At 39.5% G+C, this 15,450-nt stretch overlaps 1 protein-coding gene across 1 annotated transcript in view; it reads right to left on the bottom strand.

The window, feature by feature from the left end:
• Positions 1-15,450, bottom strand: part of ANKRD46 (ankyrin repeat domain 46) — a 40,340-nt gene that overhangs the window by 4,297 nt on the left and 20,593 nt on the right. Inside the window, exons 2-4 of the mRNA XM_006159701.2 lie at positions 7,348-7,449; positions 5,735-6,072; positions 3,849-4,007 (exon numbers count right to left, since the gene is read on the bottom strand). Coding sequence (XP_006159763.1) covers positions 3,849-4,007; positions 5,735-6,045 — 470 coding nt within the window. The 5' untranslated portion in view covers positions 6,046-6,072; positions 7,348-7,449. The remainder of the gene's footprint in view (positions 1-3,848; positions 4,008-5,734; positions 6,073-7,347; positions 7,450-15,450) is intronic.

Raw genomic sequence — 15,450 nt, 5'->3', positions numbered from 1 at the left:
TGGAGGAGCTTATAAAGCCCTGCCAATCAGAATTTTCCATAGAGACTTTATCTAATGAAATGTTTTCTCCTGTTCATGGAATACTCAGCATAAAGGTGTGTATGCGTATATGTGTGTAATCTTGTCTTTTATAAAAACATGTATCATATACATTACCTTTGTCATCTCACACCTACAAAGTAAAAGGGAACTAAATTAAACTTAGAATAATGTGGAGGAATGGTGAAATTTTTTTTTTTTTTGAGAGGTTTTTGGTATAGGGCAGGTGCACTTGCCTGAAAAGACAGAGAAAGACAGAGAGATAAAGCTAGAAATCACCCCCCAGGGGGGATGGCCATGCTGCAACCTCTTCTCCTCCATTCTCCTCTGAGGACCTTGGGCACACATGCACACACGCCTGGCATAAGTTTAAGCCACCGGGTCCAGGACTCGAACTGTGGTTGACTACATGGGAGTCCAGTGACGTAGCCATTATACCAATTACTGGTCCCAAAATGGTGAAATATTTTTCAATTTGATTTACAGACCCTTGAATGTTATGGTCCATAGAAGTTATGCTATGTCATAGGGAATCCTGAGGGAAATGGAAAATATTGAAGAAAATACATTTAAAACCTTGCCTTATCTTCTGTTCTAGCAAAGGTTAATATTAATGCAGTTATGCCATAATACCACATGCAGGCTAATCCTTTTACCATTCACCCCCACTTTTTATTGAGATACAAGTCACACAGTACACAATTCACCTTTCCACACCGTACAAGTGAATGGCTTTTAGTATATTCACAAAATTATACAGCAACCATCACTACTTAATTCCAGTACATTTCATCCCTTATAAGATATTCAGTACCTATTAGCAGTCACTCCTCATCACCCTCTCCCTAGCTCTTGGTAACAAATCAACTACTTTCTGTCTCCATGGATTTGCCCATTTGCCCATTCTGGACATTTCATATAAATGGAATCATATGATATATGACTTTTTGTAACTGGCTGCTTCCATGTAGCTTATTTTCAGAATTCATCCATGTTATAGCTTATATAGGCACTTCATTCCTTTTTATGGTGGAATAATATTCCACTAAATGGATGGATGACATTCTGTTTATCCATTCATCCACTGCTGATGTTTGAGTGATTTTCACATCTGGCTGTTATGAATAATGTTGCTGTGAGTATGTGTGTACAAGCTTTGTTGTGGACATAAGCTTTAAATTTTCTTTGGTATATACCCAGAAGTGGAACAGGTGGGTCAGATGATAACTGTGTGTATAACTTTTCGAAGAATTGCCAAAATGTTCCCCAAAGCGGCTGCACTATTTTACATTCCCATCAGCAACGCATGAAGGTTCCAATTTCTCCTCATTTTCAATCATACTTGTTATTGTCTGTCTTTGTGATTATAGCCCTCTTAGTGGGTGAAAGTGGCCTCTCACTTGGTTTTGATCAGTGTTTTTCTAGTGACAATGCCTTTAAACTTTTTAATTTAAGCTTCAACCACTGATTTCTTCCTTGACACTGAGAGGTAGGAGTAAGATAGGGAAACTAGGTACAAATATTAACAATTAAATTTTTCAAGAACTGGCTTTATATAATTTTATAAATAACACAAATTCTCATGATGAAGTAAAATGGCAAAAGTAAGTATTTCATACTGAGCTGCTCAAATGACTAATTGCTTCTCAGTTAACAAGTGATCACAGGGGACCAGTGGGTAGCATGGTGGTTAAGGCATTGAACACTCTCACTTGGCTGACCACGGTTTGAGTCCCAGACCTAGTGGCTTGCTTTCTTACTTTATCTTTGTGTGTCTCTCTCTGGTCAAATGAAAAATAAATGAATAAATAAATAAAGTTACATAAATAATTCTTAAAAAAAATAAGTAATCACAACTAAGACAAAATAAAGCTATGAGTATATTTCTGATAAAAAGATGTCAAGAGGGGCCAGCAGGTAGTGTGGTGGTTAAGGGCACTGGACTCCTACATGGCCGACCGTGGTTTAAGTCCCAGACCTGGTGGTTTGCTTTGCTTTCTCACTTTCCTTCTCTCTCTCTCTCTCTGTCCTTCTCCAGACAAATTAAAATAAAGAAAGTTAAACAAATTAATTAAAAAAGAGGTGTCAAGAAATTTTCTACAAAATAAAGATCCCAAATATATATTAAACAAAATACATTCTTGGAAATTTCATGGGGCAAAAAAGCTTCAAGTAATTTAGTGCTATTTTATAGAAAGGCAAAAATAAATTTCAAGGCATTTTGGAGGAAGATAATCTCTAACAAACAATAATCGACTCAATTCAATTACAGTGCCTTGTTGCATTCTGCTGATCCAGAGTATACGGGTAAGAAAAAAAGGGTTTGCATCTTTGGCTTCTTATTTATTTTATCTGCTTGTCTGCTTTAGATGATAACTTAGGAGCAACATGTACTATTCTAGAAGCAAAATTCTAATTTCTTTTTTCCTTATTTTAGTTTTGTTATGGGGTATGTGCATTCACCCAAGAGAAACAGAAAGAGAGAGAGAGAGAGAGAGAGAGAGAGAAGGAGAGAAGGAGAGAAGGAGAGAAGGTACCCCATAAGGGAATGGCCATGCCACAATCCCTTCTCTTCCATTCTCCTTTCAGCGCTTTCAGTAAACATGCACACACACTGGCCATGGTTCTAGAACTTGAACCATAAAGTCAGCCATGTGGGATCCAGCCGCCTTAACCACCATGCCACCTGCTGGCACCCCAAACTCTTAATTTTTTTAGCATGGTAATAAGTGCTTGAAAGTACCTAAACAAAATAGACCTAAGTTTGAGGGTGAGATTAATGGTCCCAAGGAGTACACCAGCCAGCACATAGAGGAGAGGAAAGCAATCATGGGTACAGAGGCATCAAATGAAGGGTAAACTATGAAAAGTAGTGAGGAATTCACTGAGAGCTCACAGAAGCAACAATCCTACAGTCTAAGTGGTCTATGAGAGCCAAGACCCAAGTCCACCTGGTCAATCACTACTAGACAATAGCTGATGTGGGCCCTTGTTTGTTCTATCTATATTCCACTGCAAAATCAGGAAAAACCAGTAAGCTCATCATCCTCTTACCTCACCTATATAATCTGGAAGGCTGAAACTCCACAGCAGTCAACCAAACTATATGTTATAACAACTAGGTCTGGCCCACTGACTTCACCTGCTGAGCTACAACAGTAAGGTCAGAAGAAAAGATGGTTTTCCATCTCTTCAGAGCTTCCTGAACTATGTTCTCCAATGCTTCTAGATGAGAAACAATGAGCTATTCAAGACTCTGTGGGTCCCACATCTTAGCTTTAATTACTTATAGGAGGCCAAACTTCATTAGTTCCAACTCATTTGAAAGTCACTTTCAGGTAACTGAATTGTGTGTGTTAATCTTGTCTTACTTTCCCTTTCCTGTTTTATTATTTCTCAGCACTCCCCTCCTTACCCTTGAACCCACCTTATTGTTCTTTTCTAATACTGTCCAAGTTCTTGGCTTACTTATCTTTCTTTTCTTTTTTTGAGATTCCATTCTCTTTATAACCTGTACTTCAAATTCTCAAACCCCTGTTTCCTTCCTTCAGATTCTGCTCTTAAATCACTTCTCCTTTGTACTGCCAATACAGCAGGTGGCTAGCAGAACATTACGTGCATGTTGGTATGTAGTACCTTGTCAATAGCTTCTCAGTTGTCATCTGAAGCCATAAAGACCTCTATAAAGTTCAAAGAATGTACCAAAATTTTATACTTGAAAGCAATTGAATATAAAGTTTACAAAAGTCACCACAGAAGATCCAGGTACTTAAAGTGATTTGTCCCTTAAAAAGTCATAACTCAAGTACCTTTCACTCTCAGCCGTCTGCATTGTCTCCAGTTTTGAGTGGGTTCCTCTGTTAAATCCTTTTACCTCCTGCTCTTCCAAAGATTCCAGCAGTCGGATGACGTCTTTATTCACTCCCCTGCGCTTTGCCAGAACTAAGGGGGTAGCACCTTGATGATTGCTAAAAAAGTTCATAAAAACAAAAAGGCCATCATAGTAATTATATTGTTATTATCCATTTGCATAGATCTCAGTAAAGAAAGGACGGGCCTGATTAACTCAAAATTAAAACCCAGAACACAGCCAAAGTTCAACCCAGAAGCTGAATTTTTTTTTTTTTGAATTGGTTTTTGCTATAGGGCGCATGCACTTGCCAGACAGAGAGAGAGAGACAGAGAGACAGAAAGCGAGAAATCACCCCCTGGGGGGATGGCCACGTGGCAATCCCTTCTCCTCCATTTTCCTCTCGGGATCTTGGGTACGCACGCACACGTGCCCAGCGTGAGTTTTAAGTCACCGGGTCTGGGATGCGAACCGCAGTCGACTACATGGGAGTCCAGCGACATAGCCATTATGCTAACTGCTGGTCTCCAGAAGCTGAATTTTGACTTAACCTATATTTTTTTTCCTTCAGAGAGAAGGAAAAAGCAACTATACAAGGCAAAAGAATGAATAAATGGCAGTAAATAAAGAAAAAGAGAGCATCTTCTCAGAGATTAATTGGAAAGTCTAGTTCTAGACTCATTATTTGACATTCACTTTTTTATGGGAAAACGCCATATTTTAAAGGTCTAGTGAAAAAAGGTCTGTAAGCTTCTTCGGTTCATTCAGCTAATATTTAACACTAAAGACAGGAGGGAACCGAATTGCCTTGAATCCTGCAGTCAATTCCCACATTTTCTCCTGCAGTCATAGAACCTTTTACTGTCTTATTCAGATTCAGGGGCATTAGCACCTGAATAAATAAGGGCAGCACATAATTGTGACTTAAAAGTCAAGCTCAGCTTTAAAGGTAGCCTGGTTAACTTCCCCATTCAAAAATAGTGTATTGCTGAAACAAACAAAACCCCACAACTTTTCCAAGTTGTTCAGTCTAAAAAGAACTCTGAACTCTGAGAGATTAAGACATTATCATGGGTATACTCCATGACAGAAGGCAGATGAGCTTTGGAGTCAGCAGAATGAGGTCCAAATTCCAACTCTGTCCCTTGTAAGGTACGGTGACCTTTGTCAATTCATTAACTAACTCTTCTTGTCTCAACTATCTCATTTGTAAAATGAAGATAACGCCTACTGTAAGAGTTATTCATTCTGAAGATTAAATGAGCTAACATAAACATCGTCTAGTCAATAGTGGATTTTCAACAAATGTTACTTGTTTTCTCCTTTTCCTCTTATCTTATATTACACCATTAGTTAGGAGCTGGCCACTATTTTCATAGGAAAGAATTAAGCTGTTTTAGCATAAATCTAGAAGTCGGAACCCCCAAGTTCCCTTACCTGCCTATTAAGATTACATTGTCCTGGGACCAGCAGTTAACATAATGGCTATGTCGCTGGACTCCCATGTAGTCGACCGCGGTTTGAGTCCCAGACCCGGTGGCTTAAACTCACACCAGGCGCATGTGGGTGTGTGCCCAAGATCCTGAGAGGAGAATGGAGAAGGGATTGCGGCGTGGCCATTCACCCTGGGGGGTGATTTCTCGCTTTCTGTCTGTCTGGTGAGTGCATACACCCTAAAAAAAAAAAAAAAAAAAAAAAAAAAAAGATTACACTGTCCTCACTGCCTTTTTGAACTTGTCACTACAACTGAGTGAGGAAACAAAATCGACATACTCTGAGATTTGACCACTGGTTGACACACTAATAGGAAGAAATGACTAGACTTCAGAAACCACAAAAACTTACCAAATATCAATTTTGAGTCCGTTGGAAACTAAGAACTGAATAGTGTCCACATGGCCACAGAGGTGAAGAGCTGTGTTTCCTTGGTAATCTGTGGCCAGAAGATCAGCACCAAATTTATGTAACAACTGGCAGATGTCTACATTCCCTCGAGCTGCTGCAAGGTGAAGGCCTGTTCTGCCCCTGCTGTCCCGAATATTTGGGTCAAAGCCACTTTCCAAAAGCCGCTTGGAATAGTTAAAGTCTCCATCAATACAGGCTTGTAGCAAGGGCACATTAGTCTGAGAAGAATCGTTCACAAAAACATAGGACATTGTTCTGATGTGGTGGCTGGAATATGCCTGTAATAGAATATGAGGAGAGTGAGACTCCATGAAGCCAAACTGAATCAAGATAATGACATCATTGAGTAAAGCCCTATTTCTTATCCTCTTTGGCCTCCTGCCTCTAATAGATTACTTTACCAAACAAAAATAACAACAAAGTTTTATCAACCGTAACTTATTTCCTGTTAGAAATGTTTCATTTTCTTCACATCCGCTGGATCAAAATTACAATTAAATTGCTTCAAAATTCTACTTTGCTTTTTTATCATGTAGAGATTAAAAGATATTCTTAAAACTATGCAAGATATAATTGCTTTGATATAAAATTTAAGTTTACTGCATTATCAGAAAACAGATAACATGATCTTTAAACTCCATAGAACTCATTTATATATATTTGCTCTTGTTAGTAGACATTCTTATTTAATAAGTAAATAATAAACTAATTTTCTTTCACATATTTGCTTCCTCTTGTATTTGAGATCTTCTGTATAATAAACAAAACTATCTCCATGAAAAACAAACAAAAAACCAATAATTTAGCATGCAAATGTAAGGACTGGCTAGGACATCGCATTTATAGCATAAATTTCAAGCTTTATAGAAACAGGAAAGCTAAGGAAAGTAAGAACTTTAATTTAAAAACTGGAGATATCATAAAATCAATTCAGATTCTTCTTTTTACAGTATTAACCTTACCCTCGCTTTTTTTTTTTTAAGATGAGAGGTTTTTGCTATAGGGTGTGCTTACCAGAGAGATAGAGAGAGATAGACAAAAAGCAAGAAATCATCCCCAAGTGGGGATGGCCACACCACAATCCCTTCTCCATTTTCCTCTCAGTATTCTAGGCATGCTTGCAAACATCCTCAGCATGAGTTTTAAGCCTCCAGGTTGGGGACTTGAACCATAGTTGACTACAGGGAGTCCAGCAATGTAATCATTATGCCCATCTCCTGGTCCCAACCCACACATTTAATAAGCCTAGTGACAGACAAAATTTTTTAATCACAGCTACAAAAGTGAATCAGCCCTGGGCATGGGCAGGAGGCGTGGTGGTTAAGGCGATGAACTTCCACATGGCCGACGACTGTTCAAGTCCCAAACCTGGCAGCTTGCTTTTTCTTTCTCCCTTTATCTGTCTCTCTCTGGTTAAATTGAAGAATAACAATAATAAATAAAGTTAAATAAATATTTCTTTAAAAAAAGAAGTGAATCAGCCCTAAGCCAAGGCCACAGTTTCCTTATGGTTTTATATATTGTAAGGAAATCCACAGTAGAAAATAACTCACGTAAGTCTTAAGATTAGATCTTCCGTTCAGTGGTCACTGAGCAGTTTCTCTGAATTCTGCAGAGGGTTCAGCAAAAATATTCAGAAATGTGCTGACAAGGACCTACAGTAAATAGAAAATTCAGTTATAACAAAGAGGTGCCATGGAAAAAATAGTTATTCTATTAAGTACAGACAGCTAGTGGGACCTACAGATATTCTCCAGAAAAATTTGTGGGTGAGAGGCATCAACCTGTAAGGTTAGTGAAGTAAACAAGTAACAAAGCAGTGAAAAGGAAGAACAGAGGGCAATTAATAAAAAGCTGCCCTACTGCCCCCAAACAAGAAAGCATGAACAGAAAGGTAAAAGAAAAAGTATCAAATCAAGTGCTACCAGTAGAGAGCAGGTCTCTAAAATTCATTCTCAGTTACTGTTTGGAGTGCATATCGTTCACATTCCAAATGGAGGCTAGATCCCAGATTAGTCCACAAGCCACTAAATATTTAGTTATAAAATATGAAATATTTAGTAATATACTACAACTTGTAACGGGGATGGGTGAAACAGCCAGTGTGTACATCGAAACCAAGCAGGATATACTCAAGAAAGAATTTGAATCTATCACAGAGGTTGGTACGTGACTGTCTTCCTGCATTGCTCCTTCCTCTTCAGTGTGAGAGAAAGCTTGGCCCAAATCTACCTGCGGTCTTCTCTGCACTGCCTGACCTGGCTCCTCTAGGCCTGCACTGCTCCACTCCTCATGCTCTCACTGGGCCCAGTGGTTGCACCCTGTGCAGTGAGATAATGAGAAAACCCTGTCTGTCCATTCTACTCTTCTTTGGAGGAACCATGAAAGTGGGGTCATGGACAGGACCGTGGACCTCAAAAAAAGCAGTAGTAATTTGCTAAACATTTACTGTGTGCCTGAAATGTGCCTGATATCATGCTAAGCAGCAGGAAACAGAACCCAAATTCCACAGTCACGGTCAGGTTGAAACTCACGTTGACCTTTTACTGGCCATTCATGCCCACTGTTGGCAAATTCTTTTAAATACACTTAAATGGGGAAATAATAACTAGTATTTTATGAAACTGTATTTATGATATGTAAGCCAACGGCTATCGGTGCTACGTTGAGTTGTAACCAGTGATGACGGCTGACAAACTGTACGTGAGGACCAGTACCACTACAGCATCAATAAATATCAGGAAGACACGATAACACAAAACATCTATCCTCAATTGTTTCCTAGTTTTCTGTGATTCTATATTATCAGTTCTGACAAACTTTGTATAACTAAACTACTTGATTTAATTTTCTTGAGTAAATATTCTGAATTCACCCAATACCTAATCTTTTTCTTCTCTTATTCTGACCATTGGAGCTGAGTTTTCATGAATATAGGCTTCAATTTTCATGTTAAAATGGTGCTGGGGACAGCAGGTGGTGTACTGGTTAAGGCACTGGACTCCCACATGACTGATGGCTGCTTGAGTCCCAGACCTGGCAGCTTGAAACTCAGGCACAGCACATGTGCGTGCATGCCCAACATCCAAAGAGAATGGAGAAGAGATTGTGGTGTGGCCATCCCCCACGGGGGGTGATTTCTCTCTCTCTCTCAGTCCTTTCTCCGTGTTTCTGGTGAGCACAGGTGCCCTATAGCAATAATCTCTCATGGGAAAAAAATGTTCAAGGGGGTTTTTCTGAAGGTAGCAGAGTTCACACTATAAAAAGAACAAGTTTTAAGTTCTGGTTTTTATCTTGAGACAGAATTATATATCATACACTTATGTCCCCCCTCTCCCCCAAATACTGTTACCTTAAACTCACAAGAAAGACAATGCTTCTGCCATTTTCTTTTGATATGACAAGGCCTCATAAGAAAACATAATTGACTAAATTACATATTTACTTATGTATTTTATATTTAATATACAAATGCATTAGACTGAACTACTAGAATCCTGCCAAGAAAGCTCCCAAAACTCAATTAGATAAAAGTTAATCACTAGAAATCTATTAATAGCTTCCCCATGAAAGTCAGAAAGTGAATAAAAATCAGAACACATATTAACTATATTCCAACAGGTGAAGAGGACTAACACACACACCCCCCTTTTTGGACCAATCTTGTAGCACAGCAATTAAGTACTGTGCAAAGGAATCCAGATCCCACATGGCTGACCAGAGTTTGAATCCCAGACCTAGCAGCTTATATACTGGTGCATATGCATGTGCTCAGGATCCTGATGGATGGAAAACGATTATAGTATAACCAGGCTCTGTTGGGGGGCTCTCTCTGTCTCATACATGCACCCTCTGCCCTAATAAAATAAAATAATCTTAAAAGACAGGGTCTTGCCATGTTGTGATCCTGCTGCCTCCCAGTTGAGACCACAGGTATGTGCCACCACGTCTAGCTCTTTTTATAGACAGGGTGTTGCTATGTTGCCCAGACCAATCTCTAGCTTGTGGTCCTCCTGCTGGGATTGCAGGTGCACGCCACTGAGTCTGGACTTTAGGCCAATTGGGAACTGAACCTAAACTTACTGTATGGTCACTGCCTGCAGAACACAGCATCTTAGCAGCACACACCACTGTAGCTGAGCCAACTTAAGATTTTTTTAATGCCTTTTTATTTTAAGATACCTGCAGATTCACATACAGTTGTAAAAAAATACTATCAAGAAGTCACATGCACCCTTTACTCAGTTTCCTCAAACGGTAACATCTGGCAAAACTATTATTGCAAGATCACAACCAGGATGTTAAAACTGACATAGTCAAAATTCAGAACATTTCCAACACTGTAAGAATCTTTCATATGTTACCTTTCCTTCTTATTTTCCTCTTCTTAACCTTTGGAAAGATCACTCAGTCTTCTATTCCTATAATTCTGTCATTTCCAAAGTGCTATATAACTGGAACCATATTTAGCACATACACAACATTTTGGACTAGCTTTTTACTCAGCATAATTCTTGAGAGATTCATTGAAATTGTGTATCTTGTCTGTCCCCCCTTTTCATTGCTGAGTAGTATTCCATGTTATGGATGTATCACAATTTAACAATTCACCTATTAAAGGACATTTGGTTGTCTCTGTTTTGGGGCTATTTGGTTAAAGCTTTTACAAACATTTCTGTACAGGGTCTCATGAGAATTTAAGCCTCCATTTCTGTGGGATAAGTGGTCAGGAGTGTAACGCTGGGTCACATGAAGGTCTAGAGACTTCGACTACAACACTGTTGAGCATGAAGGTGCCTACCTTCCCCATGCAAAAAATAATGTAAAGTCATCTTTGGAGTCATTTGTCTGTGTGACAGGTTATCTATGGAAGACTACGTAGGAATGAGCATTTGGAAGGGCGCAGGTAGATGTCCTGGTAGTGTCTAACAAGTACCATTCCACAAGCAGAGTTACGGGCAGTATAAGAACGTGAACAGTGAACTGCGTATGTTGGCATGTGCCTATGATCCAGGGCTGGCTGAGGCTAGGGATGTATTGTGGCATCAAGACCTTACTGGAGGTGCTATCTCTCTCTCCACACTCATGAGAGAGATAAATAAACCGAAAGAGAAAACTTCATCTGGGATGTGTCTGGAGTTGGAGTGCCTGGCTTTGAACCCCAGCTCAGCTACTTACTAGCTGTATGACTTAATGCTCAAAAAATACTAAAGAGTTATTATCTTTCCCAGGCTGGGCACAGCTGTGGGGAGACCATCCCATGCTGCACTCAAGAAAGCTTGTGTAGAACACTGATCCCTTGCTAACAGAGCAGCTTCCAGCAATGGGGTGACATCTAGTGGGGAATAAAGACCTCTAAGAAAAAGACCGGTTCCAAACGGGCAAAAGCCACATGACCCAGTGTAAAAACAGTCAATAGTGGGAATAGCCTAGTGCCAGAAAGCACCAAGGCACAGGTTTCTAAGGGACAGTGTCAAATGGCAGTTCAGAGGCAGACTAGCTAGGATTGCCAGAAACAGAATTCTGGGGGTCAGGTCTTAAAGGGCTGGCATAGTCCAACATTTCAAACTTCTCACTCTGCTTTATGGCACTGCCCCAGAAACTTCATGAGGATGCAGTCACTCATCCTTTGGGATGAGGCAGTTACCTAGCAATGAGAGCTCCTAATGTCATAAAGTGCTGCCTCAACCCAAACAAAGCAATGGGGAGGTTCTGATGGAGGTTTGTGAGTCACTGATGTGATGGAAAGCTCTACCTAATATCCTGGCAGGTTGCACAGGGCCTACCACATGAATGTTTCTTGAACTATAAAGAATTCAATCATTCCTTCCTGAATACCCACTCAGGTTCACTGTCACAGGATTTTAAAGTAACATTTTTTAAATGATTAGTTCTACAGCTCATTTTAAACATTTAAAAAATATGAATGATGAGGAAAAAATAAGTTACTCATCATCTTATGAACTAGAAATAATGATTACTAATATTTTAGTAATATTAAATATATAAATACATATATGTAATTCACACTGTTAAGCTTTACTCAATCTATCATAACCATATATGTTTTTATTTCATATTTAAATTTGTGGTAAATTTATACTTTGTGGCATTTCCAACATTTTAGCTTAGTTTTGTCGTGTCTAAAGTACTTAATTTTATTATTTCTCCAATGCCGAGCTATTAATTACTTTACAATTAAAATGGCACTAAGGCAGTAAAGGTGAGGTTAATTTGAAATGTTTGAATTATAGAATGATACCTAAAAAAAAGTCTGGTTCATTATGTTTTTCATATAGTAATTAAAACTAGGTTAATCAGGTATTACTTAGTAGATGTTCTTAGGGAACTAAGCTTAGTGTGAAGGGGAAAAAAAGGATTTGTTAGTATGTCTGCTTCTACTATACAAACAATTTCATAATGATATTTGAGATATATGATATTTGACGTTTGTTAAATCAGTATACTTCAGGCACTGTTTTAAGGATGTTTCCCGTAATAATTAATTTAATCCTCATAGAAACCCTATAAAGTACTATCATTACACTCATTTCACAGGTATAAAAACCAGTTACTAACTTTGATTTGTAACATTCTTTTTTATATAATGAATCAGGTTAGCAAACCTATTCATCAAAGATTATATAACAGGAAACATTGGTCAAGTGTATACATTCAAAATTAACTCACAATTATTTTGTTCAAAAATAATCTCTTTTTTAAATGTGGAAAAACAACAAATATCTGAAAGTATTTCTTTCTTTACAGTAAATAGTCCAGCATACATCTTGTTTTTTTAAAAATAATTAATGCAGTTTATTACTAAGCACAAAATTGAGTGGCTAACCCAGTGAAAAATAAGCACACTTCTCAGGGCGCTGAGATACAATGATTCCTTTTATGTAGTTCTGAGAACAGGAGTTGTCAATCAACATAAGGAGTCCTTTATGGTCCTTTGAGGCTGGCCCAAAAAGGTGGGACATCTGGAAGAGGAGGTTGGTTAAGTTAGAAGTGAGTTTGACATTCTTAGATTTAGATTTAGTAATTGGTTATAGAAAAACACAAGTCTCTGATCCTGAAGAAATCAGCAAAAGAATGTGCTATACTCTTTTAGAAATAAAAAGTTTACTTTGCATCAAAATTTTGAGAGGAGAATGGAGGAGAAGGGATTGTGGTGTGGCCATCCCCCCCTTGGGGGGGGTGATTTCCCTTTCTGTCTCTCTGTCTCTCTGGTGAGTGCACATGCCCTTATAGCAAAAATATCTAAAAAATTTTTAAAAATAATAATACTATGCCTGGAACAGGATAGAGTTCTACCAGTGGTCTGTTAGTGTTTGTAGGTGTGACTCTCCCAGGTTCCCTGGAAACTTAAGAAGAAAAAGTAGTCAGAATTCTGTCCTCAATGGCTTCACAACTGTTAAAAAGAAAAAAAAAAAAAACAACAATAAAGGGCCATCATTTAGGACTGAGCTCAAGGGCTTCACACCTTTTAAAAAAAAAAAAAAAAAAAAACAACCATAAAGGGCCATCAGTTTGGACTGAGCTCTTACTCTAGACTGTTACAGGATGGCTTCTACAATGATATCCAGGTTTGTGATGTTTTAGACAAAGGACTGAATGAAACACGGCAACAGAGAAAGAAAAAGGTAGTTTATTAAATAAAAGCGAAAGTACACTCCTGAATGGTAGGGGCCAGCCTGAGGACAAAGAGTGGCTCAAAGGCCCCAGCAGTTACATTCTGCGAGGTAACTGTGTGTGTATGTGTGTGTGTTATTGATTCATTTAGCCACAGGGCACATGTGCCCACCAGAGAGAGACTGAGACAGCAAGAGGGGAAGTGAGACGTCATGCCCACCCTCCCACCCCTCCCCGGGGAAGAAAGCCACACAGCAATCCCATCTCCTCCATTCTCTTGGGATTTTGGACATACAAGCACCCTGCATGATTTACAATCCACTAGGTCCGGAACTTGAACCACAGTTGGCCATATGGGAGTCTAGCACCTTAACCACCAAGCCACCTGCTGACCTGGGTTTACACTTTTAAAATGTAGGTCATGTTGGTTGATCTTTGGCCAGGCCCACGGATTGTTCTCATTTCATTGGCTTTATCAAAATGGGGCTGGGCCCACTGATCCATCTCGTGGGCTATATCAAATGTGGCTTAATCAGCTAGACATCCCCCAATAATCTGCCTACATTACTTTGGGTAGGACATTTTCTGTTCTGTTCAGATTTTTCTATTTAGCCACATAGGGAGATGCTTCAACCCCTTTAACCACTTCCATTTTCTAGCTTTCTCCTGCCTCATTTTCCCAAAGAGACATAATCCCTATAAATCTTTTTGGGGAGTTGAAGGTTGATATACATCTTCCAGCTTCATGCTGGAAAAGGGTGTTGGTCCTACTTATTAGGGATCACGGGACTAGCGGCAGGTCATTGAGATAGTCCCAAGGTGTCATTGAAAAGGCTGTCATAGGTGTTGGATGACTTGCAGTAGGATTCAATGGTGCTCCCAAGGGGTTGATATCCCTATTGCATGGTCATTTTCTATTTTATAGCTTCTGGAAAGGTTCCTCAGTGGTTATGCCCCAGACAGGGGCATGGAGGATCTCCCCAGGCCTCCTCAGTCATTGATTTCTTCCCCTTGGCTCACAAAGGCCTTGGCTGCCATTTCCCCCGTTAGGAGAGTGGGCAGTCAACCCTCTAACTCCAGGGCTTATTTCCCATTTCACAGCATTGATTGCAAGGCCCAGGAGGTGGTTGGACGCAGTCTATCACCAAGTGTCTGGTCTCTTGCACTTGAATCAGGAATCTGCAGGTCTTTCTCTCTGGTTTTTGAGTAAGCTCTTGGATGGTCTATGGGTATCAAGAGCTTTGCCAATTGCAACAGCCATAAGCCTGGCTTGTTGTTTTTCTCTGTTCTATTACTAATTGGGATCTTTTTCCCTCATCAAGATCCTGATTAGTAAATGCCATGAAGGCCCTGTCAAGTAATAGAGACTGATTGGTTTGGGGTCCCATTGGAGTTTTAGGATTTTTGCCTGATATCTGAAGTAGACTCGCTAATTAAGTATTGTCCCAACAGAGCACATCCCTCTAGAGTAGTAGGGTCTGGATTAGCATAGTTCTAAATCCCTCTTCTAACTTACCATAGAAGGCAGCTGGGTTTCCATCTCTCCTGTATGATTGTTCTTAAGTTTGTCATAATGAATAGGTTTTTGTATCTCATATCTCATTCCTGCCAAGAGAGCCTCAAGGAACTTCACTCTCCAGTTTACCCTCACTGGGATGTTATCATCTCATTCAGGTTGAGTTGTGGGAATAGTCTCTCCTACTGGACAGTTTCTTTGGGGGATCCTAGCAAATGCAGCATTTGCTTCTTTACGTGCTGCGTCTGATTCATTCTTTCTCAATAGCAATACAACAGGTTGCCAGAATGAACTGTACATCTCTCTGGGAAAGATCAAAAGCCAGGATCAGTGTCTGGAACCCATTTGTAAGTCTACTGGCAGAGTAAATAGAATTGATATGTAGGAACTGAAGTGGAGTCTCCCTTTGCTTAAGGAGGACCTCAGCAAGAAAAAAAAAAAAATTACTTGTGTGTGTGTGTGTGTGTGTGTGTGTGTGGGTGTGTGTGGAAACAGAGGGGGAGAC

This window comes from Tupaia chinensis, unplaced genomic scaffold (genome assembly GCF_000334495.1).
Source record: "Tupaia chinensis unplaced genomic scaffold, TupChi_1.0 Scaffold000646_1, whole genome shotgun sequence".
Lineage (NCBI taxonomy): Eukaryota > Metazoa > Chordata > Mammalia > Scandentia > Tupaiidae > Tupaia > Tupaia belangeri.
Note: the sequence above shows the minus strand (reverse complement) of the source record. Positions and strands in the feature narration are given on the sequence as shown.